At 39.1% G+C, this 22,681-nt stretch overlaps 1 protein-coding gene across 2 annotated transcripts in view; it reads right to left on the reverse strand.

Annotated features, from left to right (window-relative positions):
- Window positions 1–22,681, reverse strand: part of DAAM2 (dishevelled associated activator of morphogenesis 2) — a 175,368-nt gene that overhangs the window by 59,731 nt on the left and 92,956 nt on the right. For both annotated transcript variants that reach the window (XM_054279569.1, XM_054279568.1), the window contains exons 4-6: window positions 17,802–17,876; window positions 11,441–11,535; window positions 4,864–5,197 (exon numbers count right to left, since the gene is read on the reverse strand). In XM_054279569.1, coding sequence (XP_054135544.1) covers window positions 4,864–5,197; window positions 11,441–11,535; window positions 17,802–17,876 — 504 coding nt within the window. The remainder of the gene's footprint in view (window positions 1–4,863; window positions 5,198–11,440; window positions 11,536–17,801; window positions 17,877–22,681) is intronic.

The raw sequence follows: 22,681 nt of genomic DNA on the forward strand, positions 1-22,681 counted from the left end.
GAAACCAGTCATAAATACAATAATTCAGACATGAATGACTTTAAAATCAGAGACTCCTCTTTCTCAGTTTTCACAGCATTTTATAAAACTCTGTATTCACAAGAATAAAAAAAAAGACAAAGCAATGTTTTTATGATCACACAGTGAGCCAGTGACAGAATTACGCTGAATACATGGAAAAAAATCCCAGCAAGGACAATAAGGGCTCATCTTCCTAATTCCACATTTCTGCTCTGAGGATTTACTGTTTGGATTTCAAGTGTTTTCTTTCATCTCTGTTCTTTAAGGAGCAGAGTAGGATTTGTAGGCAAAGTAGCATGTTTCAAACAATTGGATGAAGACAGAGTTTTCCAGATTGCCTCAGGAAGGAGATTAAAGGCATGCCCTAATACTGCTGTGGTATTTGAGTACCGAAAGAGTATTACTCTGAGGAGGACAGTTTTCAAGGAACATCTTAACATTAACTACAGCCTGCTCTGTTGGACATTACAGTGAGAATCATTCCAGGCAGAAGGGCATTATAAAAGAAGGGTCAATAATTAAAGTAAGCAAAGGGAAAAGTTCAGGCAAGAAGATGTGGCAAATGTGAGAAAATAGGTAGAGTGACTATATCAATTGAGACACAAACATAGTGTATAGAACCTTGTTGCAAGTGCCAAGACAAGGATGATCCTGATACACCTATTAGCACCTTGAATATCAAATACACACGGGGAAGTTGCAGTATGAAATGTCAATCAAGTGAAGACTGGAGCCTCAACAAAAAAGAGTAAGTTCTGGAGAATCTCCCCAGGGCTTTAAAGTGAATCCTGACTGAAGTTAGGGACTGACAATTGTAGACAGTAGATGAAATGCTGGCAATTTAGAAGGAAATAATACTTTATGTCCATTTCAATTCAGAGTAAAATCAGATGGGTTTTTTTGGTACGGAAATAGTCCTTCATATTCATGTAAATTCGGTTTATATTTTCCATTAACTTAATAAAAAAATTTAAAAAGAGAGAACACATCAGGAAGCAAAGACATCATTTCTGAAACACTTCAGTACTGTTTGATTAATGGTCTTCAGTTGATATTACTTGGTACAATTAAATTAATTGGGACTTAATTGGGACTAAATATAAATGTTGAATTTATAATGCTCAGGAATTTCACTGTTGTTTGAATTTTGACTTCAGATACCCCGGCATAAAACTATAAGTTTTCTATTCAAGAAATATGAGCTATTGCAGGACAGAGTTAATATAAGTTTTGTGAGAACCATACCTTAAGTCACAGCTTTCTTTCTCCACTAATTCACCAGTTGCTGAGTCTTCTGACAACTTTTGGCAGCTGTGCCAGGTAGCAGGAGCCATGTTTAGAACATTGACTGGCAATAACTCCTCACATTCAACAAAATGTGCCATGTTTTATGTTGCTGTGTTAAATACATGATCTCTACACTCCACCACACTTGTGCACACTGGAAATAATCACTGTTTCGATCTAAAGTTGTCAGCAGCAAGTTATTCAGGAGCTCAAGTTTTAGGTGGTTGCCAGTAAATCATTCTGAACCTCTCTTCCTTCTTCTTACAAAAAGGAGTGGAAGCAGAAGCATGTACCCCAAATTATTACTCATCACAATGATATTTCTCTTCAAAAGGAAAAAAAAATGTTTTGGGGAAAAGTAGATCTGTATTAGTGTTAATCACATTAATTTCCTGATTCCCCAACAGACATAGTGCTGGTCACCCCAAGTGACACGAGGGGGAATGGGACACCTAGGTTTACTGCTACCTGCAAGAGTTGAAAATAAATCCAAACAGATAATATACAAAGTGCCAGCTTTCACAGATGAGGAAGAATAAATTGACAGTAAGATGGCTGAATGGGATGACAAATATTTTCAACCACTGTTGTCAGGAAGGCAACTTAAGAAAAAGCAACACTGGCACTGATATTGTCAGAGGTCAGTATCACCTATAAGTTATTTGTTGGACATTCCAATAAAAGTGAGTTCAGTACAATTTCCAGAAAGCTGTGCACTTTTACTTCACAAGAACTGAGTTGATTTCCAAAATTTGAGATTACTTTGCTCTGATGCATTGTGGCTCTAATTTGGCCATTGTCTTGCAGAGCTAGATAAAAAGACTGAGCAGTGCCTTCACAGTTCCCAGCTTTCCTTCCCCCCACCAATGAGAATCAGTCTGCAATGATGGACCATAGAGGCAAAGGAATAAATTTCTGCCCTGAATAGTTTCTCCTATTCCTACAGTTTAGTTCACAGTTTTATTACTTTCACAGAAAGAATTCTTGTTTGTGGGTTCTGCCAGATTCCCCACTTGTGGTGGATAGTTTTCAACATAACAGTGTTTAGGTGTGGCTGGTCAAAGTCAAGCTGCCAAGTATAAAGTTTGCTGCAAAGCTCCACAATTTCTGGACACTTCAATACACCAAATGATGCTGCTAGATGCTCGAGCTGCAGGAAACACAGCCCCCAAAGGGCTCTGTTTTGCACCTACAGGATCTCTTCAGATACTTGCAAACTCTGTGTAACAAAGATTACATTCAGGACTAGGATTAAAAGAGGATAGAAAAACGCTTTCATTGTACGCTACATCTTTGAAGCTTACGGGAAAGGTAAAGAACAAGCATTTTCAGCTCATCCGTCTTTTAAAATGGCTTCCCATATTCAAGTTACAGTGGATGCTTTTCCTGACAATAAGCTGCAAGACTATTCTGAGACAGAGGTGCAGGAGGGCAAGAGGCAAAGAGACGGAACACTCTTAATTTTAAGTGCTGCAGTATCAGAGAAGCTTCCTCTAAAACGTAAGAAAGACCATCACCACATTTGTTTCTTCAGGATTTAAAAAATCCCTAGTCTCTCTGTTAGAAGAATAACTGGAGATGGATGAGGAATGTCTTTGGATGAACACTTACCTCCTCAAAATTAAACTCAAGCTATTGCTGAGTATAGTGGAAAATTGAATTTCAGTCTCTAAACACAAGCATTAGTAATTGCAAACAAGAACACATTCCTTCTGCTAAACCATTCTGGGGATTGGGTGGGGCTTCTTTTTTTTTTTTTGTTTTACTTGAGAAATAAAAGAGAGTATCCATCTATTTTTCATTTTTTCCTGAATGGAAAAGTTTTTTGACAAGCACAGTATTTAGGCAAAGTACTTTTCATGAGTGTAAGAGACTGGTAAGCACCTGCAAATCATTCCACCAGATTCCTCAAAAGCTACCACATTTTACCCAGCTGTGACTTAGCTCAGTTATTCAGTAACTTTTAAATCAACATAGAAACAGAGAGAGAGAACACCCAGCTAGGGTTAACACAGCATCTGTCCCGCATGGAATTATTAAGCAGAGTCAGTTGGTCCAGTAAGGGCAAGTTAACATGGGACAAGTGTAGTCAGGCTTATGAGTTACTGCTTTTCCTAGAGCAGCTCAAGTTATCCCCACCTGTCTCTCAGGTATAAAAACACGCCATATTAATTCAGGAAGGTTTCTTTATTTCAGCTAATTACTAGGTAACAAACTGAATTTTAATGTTTTCCTTCTCCTCCATAGGCAGTACCCAATAATCTCCACATCATAGCTCATGTACATGGCTTACTTCCTGCACCTGCACTGCTCATTCCTATCCTCCACCTATACTAAAGAATGGTGACACATTCTTATGACTGCAGCTGCAATCTCTTCACCTTCCAAGTTTTCCTGTAATTATGATTTTCTCCATTGAAGTAGCCTTGAGAGCTTCCAACTGAGGCTGAAAGGCCCCCACTTCTGGAGCCATCCATCATATGTGTCACACTTGCATATCGAAGACACACATTCAATCTGAATGGACAAGCAATGCAAATGAGGCAGTGCACATCGAGGGATGGACCTGACAATGCCAAATATAGGTTAGTACCAAATCAAAATCTCCTGCATCCCTCTCCCAGGTCTAAGTCACAGTCAGTGAATCCCACAGTGCATTTGGTTCTAACACAAACATTGGCAGCTACTGTCCATCAGCACAGACTGTTTCCCATTCACTATTTTATTAGTCTAAAATCCATTAGCTGAGAGGAGGTAAGAGATAATGACTGTCAGGCATTGGGATCCCGTGCCTGTTGGCACAACACAGCTCTAATGATTTCCTCTAAGGAAAAACAGTAAATGGGTTAGATTATCCCAAAGTTAAGGAGCCACATCTTCACACACCACAACAGATTCTCCACTATCTTTTTGTAAAGAAGCTCGGTTCACTGGGAGGAGGAACATTATAGTAGCAGCCAGGAGTTTCCACAATAAAAGCCTGTCACTGACCTACTTCAAGGTCTCTGAGAATGCATTTCCCTTCTGTGGTCTGAATGGGAGTTATTTGAGCCAACAATTGCTAAGTGATGACGATTCACAAGTTGATTGCTAAGTGGCAAGTGAAGTGCCTCCACCATACCTAATTTCATTCTTCATCTCCACTATTTAATCCACAATTCTTTTTATTACTAAATTAAGGATTTAAGATCAGGACAGAGGGTCCTGAAAGTCTGTGGCTTCAGCTTCTAGGACAGAATAAATCATTACTATCCCAGAAATGCCATCAAGCTACAGTATGAGCAGATTTCTTTTAGCAAAGCAAACCTCCATTTTCAGGCAAGATATATGGAATTTTAAGTTAGCATTAATGACAAGCAATATGTCTTGAAATAGAAGCATAAATATAAGTATACTCATATAGTAATAACCTATTTGAGGAATTTCCCTTCCTAAAACAAAATGGTAAATATTGCCTTTTTACTACTTAGCAAGTTTGCAATGTATGCACTCAAAAATCACTCCCGGCAGAGATTCCTCATTCTGGGTATTTCTGTCAAAGCATCCTCCTTTTACCTGGAATCTTGTCCTTTCTGCAGCATAGACTTGGTAGTGAAGCATGGCTTGCAAGACTTTTTTGTGACCATCTGGTACCAAGCAGACAGCCCCTAGGATCTCCAGCACAGCAATCTTGGTCTTAATGTTCTCAGTCCGCAAGCTCTGGGATATGATGTTGATACTTTCAGGATGGGCCAGGACGTGAGCCCGTCCCTGGGAGTTGTTCATCAGTGCCTTGATACACCCTATAACGGATGTGTGGATGCGACTCTCCGAGGTCTCATAGTCCATGCTCTTCAGGAAGTTCAGCAAACAGCTCAGGCCATCCAGCTCAATAAACCTGGTCACAAACCTGAAAAGAGAAAACACAAAAAAAAAAAAAAGTAGGAAAAATAAGGAAAGCAGACCAAAGGCACTTTATTCAAAAGACACCATATTACTCAACTCCAGATCCTTAAAAGCTGGCTAGTTTTCAGCCTAAATTCACAGAAAAATTCCCAGGTATTCTAGAAAAACAAAGCAAACAAACCAAGAGAGAAAACATTCCAGCTAATAGTGGTGTGCTACATAGTTTCAGGGTAATTATATGCTATCATCTTACACTTCTGTTTGGTCTCTGTGTTCTTTGTTGCAGTTACCACCAAACACTGCTGTGGTTCACCTCAACAGTTGCTGCCTTTTCAAGGCTGAAGGGATTCTTTTGAATTGTTCCATCTTACATACGTGCTAATACACCCAACACACAGACTTGTCACCACACTTTCAGTTATGAGTTCAGATTACCTTGAAAACCATTTTTAGGCTTAGCTCTAACTTTCAGCCAATGCTGCTTATAGGTTCCACCTCCAGGATCTGGGCACACTGACAAAGGGGAAGTCATTCCCACTCTGTCCATCAGCCGTACTGCCTTCACAATCTAAATCCCATGACATATGTGTAGGAACATGTTATATTTAAAAGGGGCATGTTCTTCTGTAAATGGTGATGCTCCTCTGCTTTTGTTGAAAACCAGGGTTAAAAATCCTGATGGGTCAATTTAGACCATGTAAACAGCCCTGTAGACAAATCACTAGAAAACGACAGAATTAGATAAGCTAATTCAAACCAATCATTCTAGCAATATTTTGTTTGAAGTTCATAGGATTAAAAATGGGGATTCAAAAACATGGAAAGGGCTGCAAATAATTTCCCTAGATTGCATTGCTTGCCTCCTCTAACATGTTGCTCATGTAGGAACAGTTTTTGATATGTCTGAATGCAAAACCACGTGCATCCCACTTGAATTTTCAGTCTATAAAAATGTACACCAGTAATGATTTGTCCATGGCCACGCTTTGAACAGCATAATATAGAAAGACACTTTGAGCAATTGAAAAGGTTGCTAACAATTGCCAACTGTGTAACAAATTAAAAGTACCAAAATTCTGTGTCATTGAGCTTCAACTCAGTCCCTCTTCTTCCCTAATGTACCATCTTTCTTTTTCTGTCTATGAGATGCTGTTACTTATCAGTAATAATGGAAGTACTGTACTGAAAGACCAAATTTCACTGGTCTCCGTTCATGTCCTGGTACCAGCAAGAGAAACCCAAGCCATACTTCTGTTTCTCTGGATAACATGGATTCATCACATGTATGGTCTTTTGATGGTTACACTCCACACCACAAAGGAATTTTCAGAGCCTACCTGAAAGTTACAGTCACTATGCTGATAGATTTGCCAACTTTCAGTTTATGTGAGCCCAAAAATATAGAAAAGCCTCGTGTATTCAAACAAAGTTTCAGTCTGATGTTTGGCTTTTGTTTAAAACTGAATTTCGAAGTGACTTTAAGAGTAAGGGCACACAGAGGAACATGTGCACACCAAAATGAAAACATGATTAAACTGAACCCTGCTAAGACAATCTGCCAAATTTGCAAGGTCTGATTGCACATTCTGTGGATGCATCATTTCATCGACCCTAACAAATCATAGGAGCAAAAGACCCTCTCTCTCCAGGCTCGAGAGCAGTATTGACATTGTGCACCAGGAAGTCAGCCAAAGCAGCTTGTTATTCAAACTGATTACAGAAAGATTCAGATTTAGTTAAGTTTCTGCAATGCATTTAGCTGCTATCTTAAAAAAGAAGACTGAAACAAGTGCATTCACAGCTAAAAGAGTTGCCGCAAAGGATTTATTTGAAAAAAAATAAGTACAAACTCAGCATGTTACTTATCAAGGATGCAAATGAATTCTGATCAATTCCCTGGGCCTATAAAGAGTGGAGTTACTGTTGTCTCTACTACTACTTTAAATTGTCCTCCCTACCTTCAAGTCCCATTCTATACTTTATCTGTTCCCTGTGTCTTCTGGGGGCTGGGGAAAAAGCACAATTGTTTTTCCTTGTTTTTTTAGCTTCCAGGGCTGAGGGAAGACTTAAGATGAATATGTTTCTGAAGTTACAGAGCTGGATGGAAACATCCCAAGAAGCAGCAGAGGAAAGGGTCCCCTAAATGCACTTTGGGATAGAACATACAATCTTATGACAAGACAAGCAAGGCACCACAATTTTCATGTATTTTCGCCTGCTCTGATGACCATGTGAAAAAAAAAATGGTAAATGCACAAAAGTCACATTGTCCCAATAAAGTACAAACTCTCACTAAATTCACTGGCAGTGCAATTTTTCTAGGACTGTTAGGATGAGGTCATTGCAAGAAGAAGGCATGCGCTGGAAAGCGGTGTGTGTGACAAAACTTGATTAATGACATAATTTAAAACAATGTTGGGACTTTCCTGTACTATTCCTAGCCCAGAGAGCAAACAGTGAGTCGCGTTACTCAATAGCAAGAAAGTACCCTTCTATTTCAGCTGCAATCAGAAGCAGGAATCAAATTATGATTTTCATCTCCCTTTTTCCAAACACTTAGTTCCTCATTCTCCAGAAAAGCCAGAAACCATGCTGGGGGAGGCAAAGAAATGGCAAAAGCAGTTCCTGGCCCAACAGACACAGTCAGTATGAGGATTTGTTTGGTGTGGGGAGGTGTGTGAGGAAAGGTCTGTAGAAGGTAGAAAAAGAAGTAGGAGTTTAGCCGACAGCCTGAGAGCCACAATCCTCACACAGTTGGTGTTGGTGCATCTGTCTGCCTCTATGCAGGTGTCTGTGCGTATGTGCAAAAGCAAAGTCAACTTATATAAGTCAAGAACCTTCTTGCACACAGTACACAGCATGTGTGTAACTAACTCCTGCCCTACCCAGCCTCTGGGCTGCAAAGTAAGGTCTTGCTCTAGACTGGGAGGTGTAAAGTTAAACATATACGCCAATGCATTCTGGCTAACACATTCAAATACTGAAATGTAAATAAAGCAGAGTGTGTTTTAATAGGTGCTAAACAAGCAAATTAAAGCCTAACCTCACCTCAGACTCTCACTTGACCAGTCTAGCACACTTTAAAAGGCAGGGCACCTCTTTGCCTTTCAAGTTTTAGAGAGTGCTGATCAGAATGAGCTAGCTAGCTCTAATAATAAACCTTTCATCCAAATACAGATGTGGTGGCCAAAGAGCAACTGACCCACTGATGGATTCCAAGTGTTAGGGGTACAGCTTCCCTGTAAGACCTGATCCAGCTCAGGAAAGACAAAAAGATCATATGCTGTGGGTGTGCAGAGACCAGGATGTCCTCACCCTGTTAACAGGCAAGGCTACACTTCCCTGCAGCATTAGTTTCTGAACCAGGGGGCACACATAATACTGATAACTACTGAACTGCTGAAAATTCAGCATCATGGATTTTGCTTGCTAGTTGCATAAATGATCCTCTTCAGAATGTACCTGGATGCAACACTGCTAAGTCAAACAAAAAATAGCAGGCAGTAAATCTGAATAAAACAAAAAGAGAAATGCAGACAGTAAAAGGAATGAGTGATGACTCAGACTAAAGAAGGTATTTTTCAAGGGCTCCAAAAAAGCAATTTTTTTCCCAGTCCCTTTTAAGTTTTTGCTTTTGCAGCACTTCTGCACCTCCATTTTGGGGCACTAAAATACCAAATGAAAAGCTCTTCTCCCACTGCTTCTGTCCAACAGTTTGTCATCACAATTGTTTATAGTTCTGAGTTTTTAAAAACCTGAGAGAAAATGTGTTTCTTTACAAGATGCAGATGTAGCATTTTTGTTCTCTGTGGCTGTGATCGTTCCCCTGCACTAAGACATAACCTGGCTTTATTATTTTTGGGCAGCTTCTAGATACCAAACAAGGTACACTTGCTCAAAGGGGACCAAAAACTGCCCCAGGGATACTCCTATCCCATTTTCTACAAAGAGGATAGGAACTTGAGTTTGGATAGGTCTGCTTTATTTTTAACTGTTAGAACAGGTGGGTGGGAATAGAGGCAGAGTTTAGTAATTACTCTGCATTATCTACGAGAAGAGACACAGTTTACAGTAAAATAAAACAAAGACTCAAATGCAAGTATTTTTCTTCTTTTGATCCCTCTGGATCAGAGAATTCAGGCAGAGGAGCCTATTGGTAAGCTGTCAGAGCCCCTGTGTAACCTCCTATCATAAAGGGATTCCAGACAGTTCTGGAATCCTGTGTGAATTTAGGTCTCTATTTTCTTCAGAGGCCTGATGAATAGAGGTGGCAAAGAAAACAGGATTTGATATCCAAATTAAACTAGAAAGACTACTATTTTGAAGGCTGAGGTATCACACTGCTTTTGAGAGGGATTTGATGGAGCTGAGGGCCTCTCTACTGCAACCTTTCCATCAAGAAGAAATTGGCTTGTTGATCAGGCACTGGCATGCAGCCCATTTGGCAGCTAACGAATTGAGTCGCTGGAAATTAGTTGAGACACAGGACTTAACTCAAAATTTGGCTTGGCTTAACTGTTTTTTTTTTTAAAAGCCCCGCAACCATTGCCAGCAATTGAGAAGACTTTATAGGGCAGCCTATAGATGCTTCTACCAATGCTTGTGCTTGTCAGGGTTATTACAAACAGATGAAGCAACAGGCTGCTGTCAAGGGGATCCAGTAGATGCAATACAGGTTGGAGAAGAAAAATCTTGCAAAGCTTCGAGCAAAAGAATTTGCTCAAATGCTCATTTGAATTTGTTCTTTCTTCTTCTCTATTGCATTGTCCTCAACAAGGAGTTTGGGCTGTCTATTCAAAATGACACAGCAGAACAACCAATAGTGGCCACCAAAGTGTTCCAGCTGGACAAAGCAAAGAGGCCTTGCTGCTGTGGCTACATTCAATGAAAGCTGTCACCTTCACAGAGCAATCATCAAACCAGATCCACATTAACGTAACGGTTCTGTTATATCAAGTCTCAACTGCACAGGACTTTGGTTTAAAAGCCGGGAGAGAGTTGGGAGTTTGACAGTTGCCTCAGCTTCCATTTTAACATAGAGTCCAGCTGCATTTTACTGTGTTCTCTGCTTTAGGACAGTGATAGACAGCATCAGTCACTCTTGACTTAGGTCTCAGAATAGGCTACAACTTCTCTGCTTCCACATTAAAAGCATTCACTCTACCCACATGTAAAATTACCAAAGCCTGATAAATCTTTATGCTTAAAGAGCAACAGAATATGATTTTGTGCTCTCTAAAAGCCCATCAGAACAGGAAATAAACAGGAGGTAAAAACTAGAGAAGCTGCATGCAGTCAATTTTTTAGATTATGAAAGGGAGAAGCACAATCAGCACATAGCTCTGCAAGAAGTCCCAAAAAATCTTCACTTCAAGTCAAAGTAGCTGCAATGAAAATCCTTTGAGATTATTTTCTGGATTGCTTTTATTTATTTATTTAATTTGCTTGGTTAGGATCCCCTCCGCAAAAGAGAACTGTATTTGGTTAGGCATTATTGAAGCTCTCTGAAACTATGACTTCAGCATGGTGTAGGTACAAAAGTATTTGGCCAATATAAAAATCATTCAGAATTTTTGATTGTTTCCTGAAATCATATCAACTAAAGTTATTGTTTCTCCCCACTGCTCTTCCAAGTGTTAAACTGAGAAGGTTTCTCTGCTAGTTAGTTTGCTATTGTTCAGAGTTTTGTTCCCAGAAAAAGAAAGATGACCTTACCTTCAAAGACAGTACACAATAAGGTCTCTTTACATTTTTCTGTGCCACAGTTACAACACAGAATGAATGGGAAGAATGCCAAACCAGGTGATGTCAGATGGATTAGCTGCTTTGTAATAAACAGTTCACATTACTAAAGATAAGGGGAAGCTTAAATTCAAAGTTGAGAGTAGAGGCTGAGACTTTGCCCAAAGTGAATCAAATTACATGAGATGGGCAGGGGGCTGTGAAGACTAAAATCTGATCTTCACAGTCATCCCCTGTGTTTGCAAATATCTGCCACAGATTTTTCACAGTACATTTTGTCTTTTATTTTCCTGAAACTCTATGTTTCAGCATTAGTGTGAAATTAGTTAGCCTGCCAGCTAAGCAGGCCCAGACCAGGGACTGTAGGGCCCTCTGAGGATTGTCTGAAACCTCAGAGAGGCTTGTGTGAGGTGGGACAATGAGGTTTCTGTCCTTGCCACTGCTGGCGGTGTCACATGTGGCCGTGTGGAGGCAGCGAATCGCGATGAAAGGCAAACAGCATTACCTCATGGGCTGCGTCCGCAGAGCTGTCTTCAAGTCTTCAACTATTTTATTTTTCATTTCTGTTTCTTCTTCATCGAAAGCATACAGAGTCTGCATCTGGTCACAAAAGAAGGTGGCAATTAGGAAAGCCTGAGCTGTGTGGAAGCTAAGAGACAGACCAGGAATTATGAAAAACAACTATCCCATCAACACATGCAGAGGTGCCCGCTGACCTCTCACTAGGAAAGCAGTGCCTCAGCTACAAAACTGAATCCAGATGAGGCTGCTCGTGGGGACTGGCAGCAGTATATCACTTTGCCACACTGGCTAAATCAGGATTCTCAGATTACCCCCCAAAAATCACAGTTGCCAGTATGCCCGCAGAAAACTGTACCTAATTTGGAACAGCAATCTGCTGTGGTGATCTATGGATGTGTGAGGCAAAGTTTGTAGGGAGAGGCAATATCTTTTATTAGAGTGACATGACTGGAGGGATTTGGGGTGGAGGGAAAAAAAAAACCCAAACCAGGCTTTTGTGTCAGGTTTCAAAGCATAAAATCTTCAAGTGACTAGAAAGCCTGCAAGTACCCTGAATTACATTTTCTTTATATACATGTTTGACTTTTCTTCCCCATGCAAAGGATAGCACCTGTTTTAAGATGCTGGTGTTCCCTGTACACTTTGCCCTTATTAATTAGGAACGTTTACTGGAAAAAGCTAGAGCATCATAAAAATCTCCATCCTTTTTTTTTTTAACAAGTAAACTGAAACACACGAAGCCTAGATCTCCCTCCCCATATGCAGCTTGCAAATACTAGAGCTTGCAGTCAGCTGGAACTGAAGTTGCTGTGGGAGACTGTAAATTAAGGTAAGAGACAATGAGTAGAATACACACAAAAAAATATGATTCTCAAAGTCAGATAAAGCCCTTAAAAAAAGTAATATATCAGTGGAAAATTAGGGTTCCAGATCCACACTCAGCACCACTGCAACCTTGTCATGTGAAGCAAGACTCTGCAGTGCCCTTTGCATATATCACCCAGGCTCACAAGTCCCATGTGTGTCTTTTGAAAAAGTCAAGACTTAATGCTGGAAATTCTTAGCCTATAGCTCTGTCTTCTTAGTTGCTCAAGCTGTAAAATGAGAGGATAAATGACTCTCTTTTTGGCAGGACTTCTTTTGGATATCACTCAGTGGTATCTGGAAAGCAGCTCTGAACCCCTTCTCAAATGAATAACCCAATTAAACTAGTATCATCTATCAGGGATCTGATATTGTACCTCTCTGTGGTGGAATCTGAGTAGCTACAATTATGGCTCACCACAGCAAAATATTTCAGTCTTTATTTTACTGTTTAGCAAGCAGCAAAGAAAACCTTTGTCTCACCAGAACCTCCTTTAACCTTCTCCATCCTCACCACCATCCCAACACCTCAGTTCCCCTGGAAGGGCTCCCACTGCTCTTACAAGGCACGTGATGCCAGCACGTGTCGGATGCTGAGGGTGGTCACTTGGCTGCGTGCCGTTGCTGTCTTATGCAGAACAGCTGGCATGGGGAGATGTGTTTAACTCTAGGGCTCCTCTCTCTGATCCACGCTAAAGTCAAATTCACTCAGTCACAGAGCAAGCTATTTCCTGCCCTAATGCAATGACAGAGCGCTACTGATGGAAAATGAGCTGATGATGTTTTATCTTTTGCCAGCATCCTCGACAGCCAGAAACATAAATTGAAATTCTTAAGCCAAGCCGTATATGATCCTCCTCTTCGAAAAATAAACAGAAATCCTGAACAGGCATTATGGATGGCAAAGTCCTCGGGTGTGATTTGGGGCTTGATTTGTATTTTCTTGGGTGACAGCCCATCTGGTCATCTTTCCCTTGTCCCATAAATGCTCCTTTGAAAAGTTCCCATTCCTCCAATGGCTTAATTTCTCCTCTGAGCCATTTTGGGGGGAAAGCAAATGGATGGTAGGAAGGCACTCAACAGTACTTCGTTCAGAGTGAAAAAGGCCCATTTCCAAATGAAACAAATACAAATAATCCTGCCTTTACAACAGAGGGTGATTATGGAAAACCCCTTTTCTAAAGCTGCAGGCAGCCAAGAGCCCTTCATTTCTCACTCTTGTGAATGGCCAGGAATTCAAATCCTCATGCCCTCACTAAAGAAACTGGGTTTGCATTGTGAAATGGCTTTCTCAGCAAGAGTTATAAAAAACATAACTGTCCCTGGGAGACAGAGGGGAGGAAACTGTCATTATTGGAGTTTGGATTTCATTCACGTGGCTGACTGATGAATTGCTTTCATGAAGAACAAACTGCACTCGAGGACTAACGTCTGCTGGGCTCAGGAGGCAGATAGTTACCATCAGTTAACCAAAATACTAGGAAGGGGAAGCAAAAAAGTGCCAGGTCCTTTTCTGGCACTAAAAGATAGTTTATACATAGGGCCCTTTTCATAAGTATATTTAGTATATTTGAAGTTTTCCAGATCAAGTGTATCACCTCGGAAAGTACAGCATCTATTCACTTGATTTGCCAGTTAAAAAAATTGAAGAATTTGTGAAAGCAATCTTTTTTGGTGGAATTTTATATGTAAAACTTCAGGTAGTATAAGAAATTATTTTGAAATTTTGGCTCCACATAAAAGGAAAAATTTTAGTTTTTTAAAAAGCACAGATTTTTTTCCCACACCTTATCCTAACAGCTAATCATTCCCCAAAACTACCAGGAAGGAAAATACATGATGACAGCATGTGGGGAAAAGAGAGAGAGGAAAAGAAAGAAAAGGCATAAGCCATCAGCAACAATACACTGTATAACAGACCTAATTTTACTTCATAGCCTCACATGTGTGAAATGAAAAAGGTAAGACACAAAAAGAATGAAGAGTGAAAAATCAACCTGGATGTTCTGACTTGCCATTACACTCAGTTGAAATTCAAGGTGCATATCTCTAACTACATTAAGGCTGAACTAATAGAATAAATTATTATTAGAATAAATTTATTTGAAAAAATTATAAACAATAAACTATGAATGGATGTAATTTAAAAAAAACCCTGAACTTTCATGCAAGTAGAGTTTCAAGTAACATATATGTCATCCAACTTAGAGGAGAAAGTTATCATCCACCTGCTAAATTCTGCTGAAAGATTTATATATTTTTAACCTCCTGTGAAGCAGCTCTGCCTCAAATAAATGTTTTCTGAGTCAAGGAAAAGGTCCTGGTTACAGCTGTATTTATTAATCTTGACCCATCTCACAATCTTGACCGAGCGACCTCTCCAGAAAAGCTGAATTTTCAGCTACTGCTCACCTGAAAGTCTCTCCGTGAAAATGCATCCACAGCCAAGATCATAAAAGCAACACGGTGCTGTAAGAATTTTTCCTCCCCAGGGAAGTGCGAGCTGTGTTTATTTGTGTTACCAAGTAGTGTCATGAGGCAAGGAGAGCAGGCGGAACACAGGGACATTTCTTTACATGTTATAATAACAGGGCAGCTGCTCTATTTTTAAGAAAAGAAACTTCTGTGTTTTGATGAATCAGCAGATGACAATGACATTGATAATGGAAAGAGTCTTCTATTGTGGGCATGCACCCTGTCCCCCTCCCCAGTATCATTTATAGCACACAGAGATCAGGGGACTAGACAAATTTGGAGGCTTTGCTTTCTAAATTAAACATGATTAGCAGCTGTCCCTTTGTCTTAATGACTGGTCCAGAAGACAGTGTACCAACATTCTACTGCCTTCCAGTCAGACTACCTGGAGTCTGGGACAGTGCCTCCACGTGCTGTGAATCACACACTAGTAAAGAGATACAGTTTTAGACATTTGCTCTTGTGAGAATCTGGTTTAAAATGCATAAAAATCTGAGAAGTCATAGCAACAGAAACAATTATGGGAAGAAAACTACATAAAATGCACGGTTTTTTGAACTGGATCAGGAATCTCCGACTTAAAGTGCTTCCTAACATAGTGGTCTAAGGTTACAAGTAGGGAACGTCAAACATGTCAGGAATCACTACATTGCTCTCAAACATAATCTGTGAAGGGCAGACACAGCAGGGCTTCTGAGAAAGTGATCCTTGAGCACAGGAGCCCCAGCCCACTGAAATCCACAGAAAGATACCTAATGATATCAGCACAAAAAAGGTGCCATTTCCACTCATTCAGTGAGTAGCAGAAACATACTTGCCAAGCTAGTATATATTTAAAAAGGACTTCATAATTTAAAAAAAAGACATAAAAAAGGATGTGCAAGATAAATATGAAAAGATTCTTATGTGACAAATCCACAGGAGATGCAAAGATAAATTTCCTTAAAAGCAGGATTTAAGGCATTTTAAACTAACACTTCTGTGATTATTACTACCACTTCAACTCCAATACTTCTTGCAATACTTCCAATTGAAATATTGCAATACCTGATAGTGCCCAAGAGACACAAACTGTAATACACTAGATATTGTCAGGAAGCAACATGAAACATGTTTTTCTTTCACAGTTTCAAAGTCAACTCCACTTGGAAGCAGTTTAAAAAAAATTTAAAAACCCCACTAAATTTAGAACTGAAATTATACGGTACCCAAAAATAACTGTTTGAAAGTTAGAAATCTCAGAGGTCTAAATAATAATGAACAGAACATGTCTTTTAAAGTGTGTTGGAGCCGGTTCTTAGCTGGATTACTCCAGTTTTCCGCTGATACAATTTCAGCAAAATTGAGTCAACTTGGTTTCACCTGCTGAAAAATGAAGGAACCAAATGGTAAATCAGAAGCAGGGGTTTTAACCCCAGTGTGTCTTCTCAACACCTCAAGCATAAAAGTGAATCACGAGTCTTGAAGCCAAATAAAAGGTTATCAATCATTCACGCATTGGCATCCAGGCATGCAAACAACATTACCAGGACTGGTGTTTATTGGTGCTCTTAAAACACGTTTAAAATTAGAAACATAGGCCAAAATATAGTCTCATTCCATGGAGCTGTTCCAGACTTGCAACAGTGGTGTATACATATTCACTCCAAGTTTACATCAAGATCATTTAAAGACTAACCAAAAAGTCACTGAAATCAATGGAAAAACTTCAGTAGATTCAAGAGGCCTTGGATCAAATCCTACCAGAAGTATTTGGCTCAATAACACTGCAAGGTTTCATACAAATTTTTTTTTCCTCTTAATGGCCCTAGTATAGTAAATTTGTTCAGTCAGGAAATCAAAGCAGAGTGTCATGCCAGTCAATAAAGCTCAATGTCTTTTCTAAAAATAAGTCCATATTCTTTCTATTCCCTCACTCTGCCCCATGAAAATACAGCACAAAGGAAGGTGATAGTTTTGTTTATTCATGACTCTTAGTAGAAAGCAGCTTTTCCTCTATCCTCTTAAGTGAGTTATTGTAGCTTGCAAATCTTAGGTTGTTTTACTCGGCAAGACATATTTTACCATAAGAAATACATCACTACTGCATATTTAGCATCCATTAAGACATTAGTTTTATGAAATTATTTCATAGCTTATAACAATACAAAAGGCAAAGAGAAGTCTTTGTTAATCTAAAATAAAAGCATAAGTAAGCAAGCAAGGTGTACTACCTAAGATGCTAGGAACAGAACTCTTATCGACATTTTTGCACAACCATCAACTACAGCCGAGTAGACACTGCACACGAGTAATTGGAGGAAAAAAATTGACTACAAATTCAGTAAAAAAATCAAATTTAAACATGTAAAATCTATCAAATCAAAGGAGATCAGTGAACACTATATGCAGATGCTCTGTTTCTGCTGGTGACCAGCTTAACTGGATGTTTCAGAGGAAGAGACACAGTATACAACTATTGAACAGGGACAATTAAAAAGGTTTTCCTCAAATACCTTCTTGGGTTGTATCTTACATCTAAGGTGTTACAGCCTTATGCTCTTTTAATTATGTGCTCTTATATTACTGGATATTATCTTATATAAACAACTACCTTTTCTTTAATTCTTTTACTAAACTAAGAACCCAAGTGTTATTTTGCAGATTGGTTACAAATCAACTTGAAACCATACAACAAAATAAAACTTCACCTAGTTTTTAAATAGTTGCTTTTTGCTGATTCATCAAATATTCTCTTCAGTTTTCATTTTAGACCATAATTTGGTTGCTTTCAGTTCTCAGTATTGTAGAAATAATAGAAGGAAATATTTATAGTGCTTTCTAATATAGTGCTTTCTAATGCTAGAGCAGGGCTCTTTCTTAATCCTTACACTCTTCTTTTGGAAGCCCTATTTTAAACCAGTTATGCCTTTGGGCTAACATTCTTTTCCTTCAAGGACTTCTTCCCAAAGAAACACATCCCTGTGGTAGGAAATTTTCCCTGTTTAGCAGGAGAGGTAACTTACTGCTGCCATGGAATTGATGCGGTCAATGTAGTAGTCGGGCCAGCTGGTAGCAAGCTTATTAGGATCTTCTTGTTCCTGAAACAGAAAGTTAGGCAAGGTTACACAAGATGACTTTACAGGATGAAAGCCACTCAAGAACCACCTGGGATTCTTCATTGCTCTGCTCTTCATTGTGTTATCTCCCCTGTATTCTTGTACAATGCACATGGACGTGTGGCATTTATTACAAACATTTCTGAAAGTGTAAAGTCAGCACTGTCACCATGGTATGCCAGATAAAAAGAATCCCTTTCAGCTCAGATTACTGAACACAGAATAATAAAGTTTGATGGAGATACAGTTATCTTTGGCATCTAAGCAGCAAACCTCAGTCCCTTAAACATATTGTGTTTTCAAGTAGAAGGACAGCCCATTTACAGATAGCAGGTTTACATTTCGTATCTTTATTCTGACAAATCTTATAAATTATTTGGTCTCCCTACTGCTATAGTGATGGTGGAATTCACCAACAAAAGGGTTTAACAACTGCTATAGGGAAAAAAAAAATAGGAATCTGAAAAGAAGATCAAGACTGCATCATTTTGATGTAATAAACCAAAAGAGGTTCAGCCTAGACATTAGGAAGCACTTCTTTACTAAGAGGTTGTTCAGACACTGGAAAAGGCACCCTAGAGAGGTGGCTGATGTCCCAGGACTGTTGATTATTTAAGAAGGATTTGGACAATGTCCTTAACAACTTGCTTTAATTTGATCAGTCCTGAATTGGTCAGGCAGTTGTGGTAGGTGACTTGTCAGTCCCTCCAACTGAAATATTCTCTTCAATCCTGTCCTAATCCTACCATATCATGTAAAGCCAAGCAAAATCTCAGAACATCCAAAGGAGCACAAAAGCATCCCCTCAGTTACAGGAGGAGAAGCATTAATCCTTATCTCCTTACCTCCCAGGTAATCTACCTGAAATCATCTTCAGTAGGCTAATCTCAATTAACCTTCTAAAAGAAGACCTACACTGACTCAGGAACCAATTATTTTTGTTCCTTGACTGCTCAAAGGAAATGAGATTTCCTTCTAATGAATATATTTCTACACAGGTGCAAGTCATTGTTAACATGAGGATTGCTTTCCAAGATCCTCATGGCCCATTACAAACCAAGAGTAACTAATACTACCATTCCTAGCATATGGTAAGAGATTGAACCTCTTGACTCATCCTAAGGATGACCAAAGGTGTATGAAGACTGTGGATCTTGCCAATCTTTTTTGTGTATGAAAGCTTACTCACACTAGAAAAGCTACCCTGGAAGATATACCTAACAAAATTAAAAGTGTAGGCCTATCAGAGTACCTCAGCTATTCCATCATTATTTGATTTAGAAATAAGAAATAGCTCTAACACAGTTTTTGAGCCACATTCAGAAAACACCTTGGAACCTGACAATTTCCTGCCAGGGTACATACCAACACACAACAACAATTCTGCACAACTCAAAATCTTCTTATTTTGAATTAAAAACAAAGTCATGACCAAGATTTGGATCTTCCCCTCTCTTCCTTCCATTGGATTTTCAACATGCAAACTGAAGGAGCATCTCCATTCATGACACTGACAAAACAGCTTTGTCCTCATCTAGAGGAGGACTGCAGGGCAGACACATGTCAGGTCAGTGTCAGGTCACATAGTACAGGTCATAAGACTTTATTAATCCCTTGCACCCAACTGAACAGCTAAGAAGAGCAGAAGAATTAAACAAAGCATTACGCAGATGAATATTACTGTACCAAAAGTATGAAAGGCTGGCAAGGCAATAAAGAGATACCAACTGTATCAACAAATGCTATGCACACACCACGTACCACCTCATGATAATAGATGGTGCAATTAATAACAAGGGGATGTTTCTCACATTAATTGAGAAGTTCTGCTGATTTTCTCTATTTCCCTTTCCTGGCCACAATAAGCAGGAATCAGACAGACCCATATCTGTGTTAAATGTCTATGTCTGGAACATTACAGAAATATGCAACTCCCTACCAACAGCCAGTTAGAATGGCCACACCTCATGTTTTTGGTAGACTGCCTTTTGCTGCCCTTTTCTGTGCAAAACAATATCTAGTGGCAGCCACAACCCTGACAACAGTTTCACACTTGGCAGAGCTTAACCTCCCTTGCAAAAAATCAATATATGACCTTGACAATGGAAAAGTAAATTAAAACATACAATGGATAAATACGGCATTATTTTTATATGATAATCTTATCATCCTCAAAGAGAACAACAGGAATAGGGAGCTTATCTAGAAGTGTGAAGTAAGGTCACTCTGCAGGGAACCCGACTGAGCCACCCATCTGACATGCAGCAAGTGCTCATGTGACCTTCTGAAATGTTTCTCTGCAGAAGATTATAAAAGTCCTAATGACAACTATGATAGTTCGCAGAGTGCACCTGACAAGAACACTGTCAGAACAGTCAATACATATGTATTCTCTATATTTCTCCTGCCTCCATTCTGAATTCCAAATAAAGAAACAAACACACATAAATTAAGGAATGCCTGAACTCATCCTTTGTATTTCAAAATAAGCTACAATACTTTTTGTCCTTAAGATTCTTTAGGGGGAAAGATAAGTAAAAATGCTTGAATGCTACAACTAACATTTCTAGATGTCTGTTAAACGTGCAGACTGAAAAGCATCAGGATAGATACACTAGAAAAAAAATCAGGATTCTGAACAATTTCCTACCTGAACCCAAACCACTAGAAATCTCACAATCAGAACCAATGACAAGAAGATTCTGATACCCTAAATTATATTTGTGTATATGATTAGCTTGACAATGAGGCAAGGTCTTTGATATATCCTGCTTTTGACCATTCTCCATTCATTACAAATTAGTCTGAACTCTTAGTCTAAGTCTTATTTTTTGAATTAAAACTGGGAAAAAATTTGTTTCAGTAGAACACAATGTGTAATGTTTTTTCCTGAATTAAAGCCCAGACAGAAAATGTGCATTGCTGAGGTTAAAAAATTTTAACAGATACTCCACTAAACAATCTTCACTTTCCGAAGTTGTTTTGGTCTGGAAGCATATTAAGCAAAAGAGTCCATTTAATCTCAGCAGTCTTGCACACTCCCTGCTCACACCAGAATTTTATGGTTGTCAATGTGTGGTTTACTTTGCTAGAATAAATGATAAAGTGGATAAAACCTGGCATTCTATTTCAATATGAAGTCCCAGAAAGCTATTTATACTTGAGTGTGTAGATTTTTTTTCCCACCCCATGAAGTCATTAGACTTATTTACAGAAATTTCCTGAGTGACATTTTTAACACAGAGTCATGTTCACACCTGTAACATCAGAACAATTGGGAAAAAAACCCCAAACAAACAAACATTTAACAGCCTAAATTATGTGAGTTCTGTCCATGCTAAAAGTTGGTACACCATGTTTTCTGTCAAGAAGGGGAAGATGATTTGAAAATAAAAAGCAAATCTGTGGTGTGGGGTGCAAAAACAGGGTGCTGGGTTGCTCTTTTATTGGCTTTTTTTTTGCCTTTTTTTTTTTAATATATTCAGAGAAAACCACAAGGCAACTTGAAGATAATGGCAGAACCTTTCCCTTGCTCCAGGAGCACAGAGAAGGGCAAAAAAGCCAACCAACAGAAAAAGAAAAAAAAAAAAGAAAAAAAAAAAAAAAAAGAGCTTTAATATATAAAGCTGCATAGGTATCAAAAGCTGGAAACAATAACCCATCTGTATAAGGAAAAACATTAGCTGAAGGAATCTATTAAAGCAAAGCCTTCTTTTAGCTCCTTGAATAGTGTAAATATTACATTAAAAAACAGGCGTCAGCTTGTGCACTTTATAAGGGGCCATATCATTCTTCACTGAAGTAACAACCATGTAACTGCTGTGAAAACAGGATCTTGATACTATACAAGCCTGCAATATAGCCAAGGTATTATATAGGCTTTGACACTAATTTGGACAGGCTCCATGACTTGGTGGAAAGTGGAACTTATGACTTCATCCCAACTAGGACTTAATGGAGTTCTGCAAATATTTGGACCATCTGAACCAATCAAAAATGAAAGAAAATAAAGCAAAGTGCGCACAGCTCAGCTGATCCCAAAAGCCTTTTCTGCAAATCCTGGGAGACCTGATCCATTGGGTAAGCTGTTCTCTGAGACCAGACACTTCTACAGGATGCCTTGTCAGTGGGACAAGCATTTGCAATCCAAAGACTGCCATAACATATTCAAGCAAGCATGATACACCACTGCCTTTGTTGTAAAACTTACTAAAAAGAAGCATCTAACACTAGAGTCACAAAGATCATGCAGAAATGCCAGATATTCATGGCTGAGTGGATCTTTCATGAAAATGAAAGACATTGTTTATATGGTGTTTTTCAAGATGACTGCAGTCTTTAAAGAAACAGCACAAGGAAAGCCTGTACAGTAACTGCCTGCATTGAAGCTCTTTTAGGGCAAGCACTGGGTTTCAGTTTCCAGTGATGACACATTGCTATTCCACTCTGCACCAATCCTGCTCCATAAATACTGAGCAGCTCTCCAGAGCATGTCCTGAAATTTTGAGCATCTCAAGGCATTACTAAATACATCCACAGAATTAGCAGCTTTGGAAGGCTTCTTTCCTACAGAAGGAGACAGAGAGGTATATATCCTGACAAGACAATTAAAACTCATTGTCAGAGTTAGGAATACACTGGCATGCTCTGACACTAAACCCAGTACTCCTTTATTTCTACCATCATTTCTACCTGAGTAGATATGTCCTCATCAAGTCCTAACAGGCAAACTATAACATAAAACTTCCTCCTTAAACAGATGCATCAAGAAATGCATCCTCTGTTAC

This window comes from Melozone crissalis, unplaced genomic scaffold, assembly GCF_028551555.1.
Source record: "Melozone crissalis strain CALT ecotype California unplaced genomic scaffold, PUWL_Pcris_2 ptg000027l_1, whole genome shotgun sequence".
Lineage (NCBI taxonomy): Eukaryota > Metazoa > Chordata > Aves > Passeriformes > Passerellidae > Melozone > Melozone crissalis.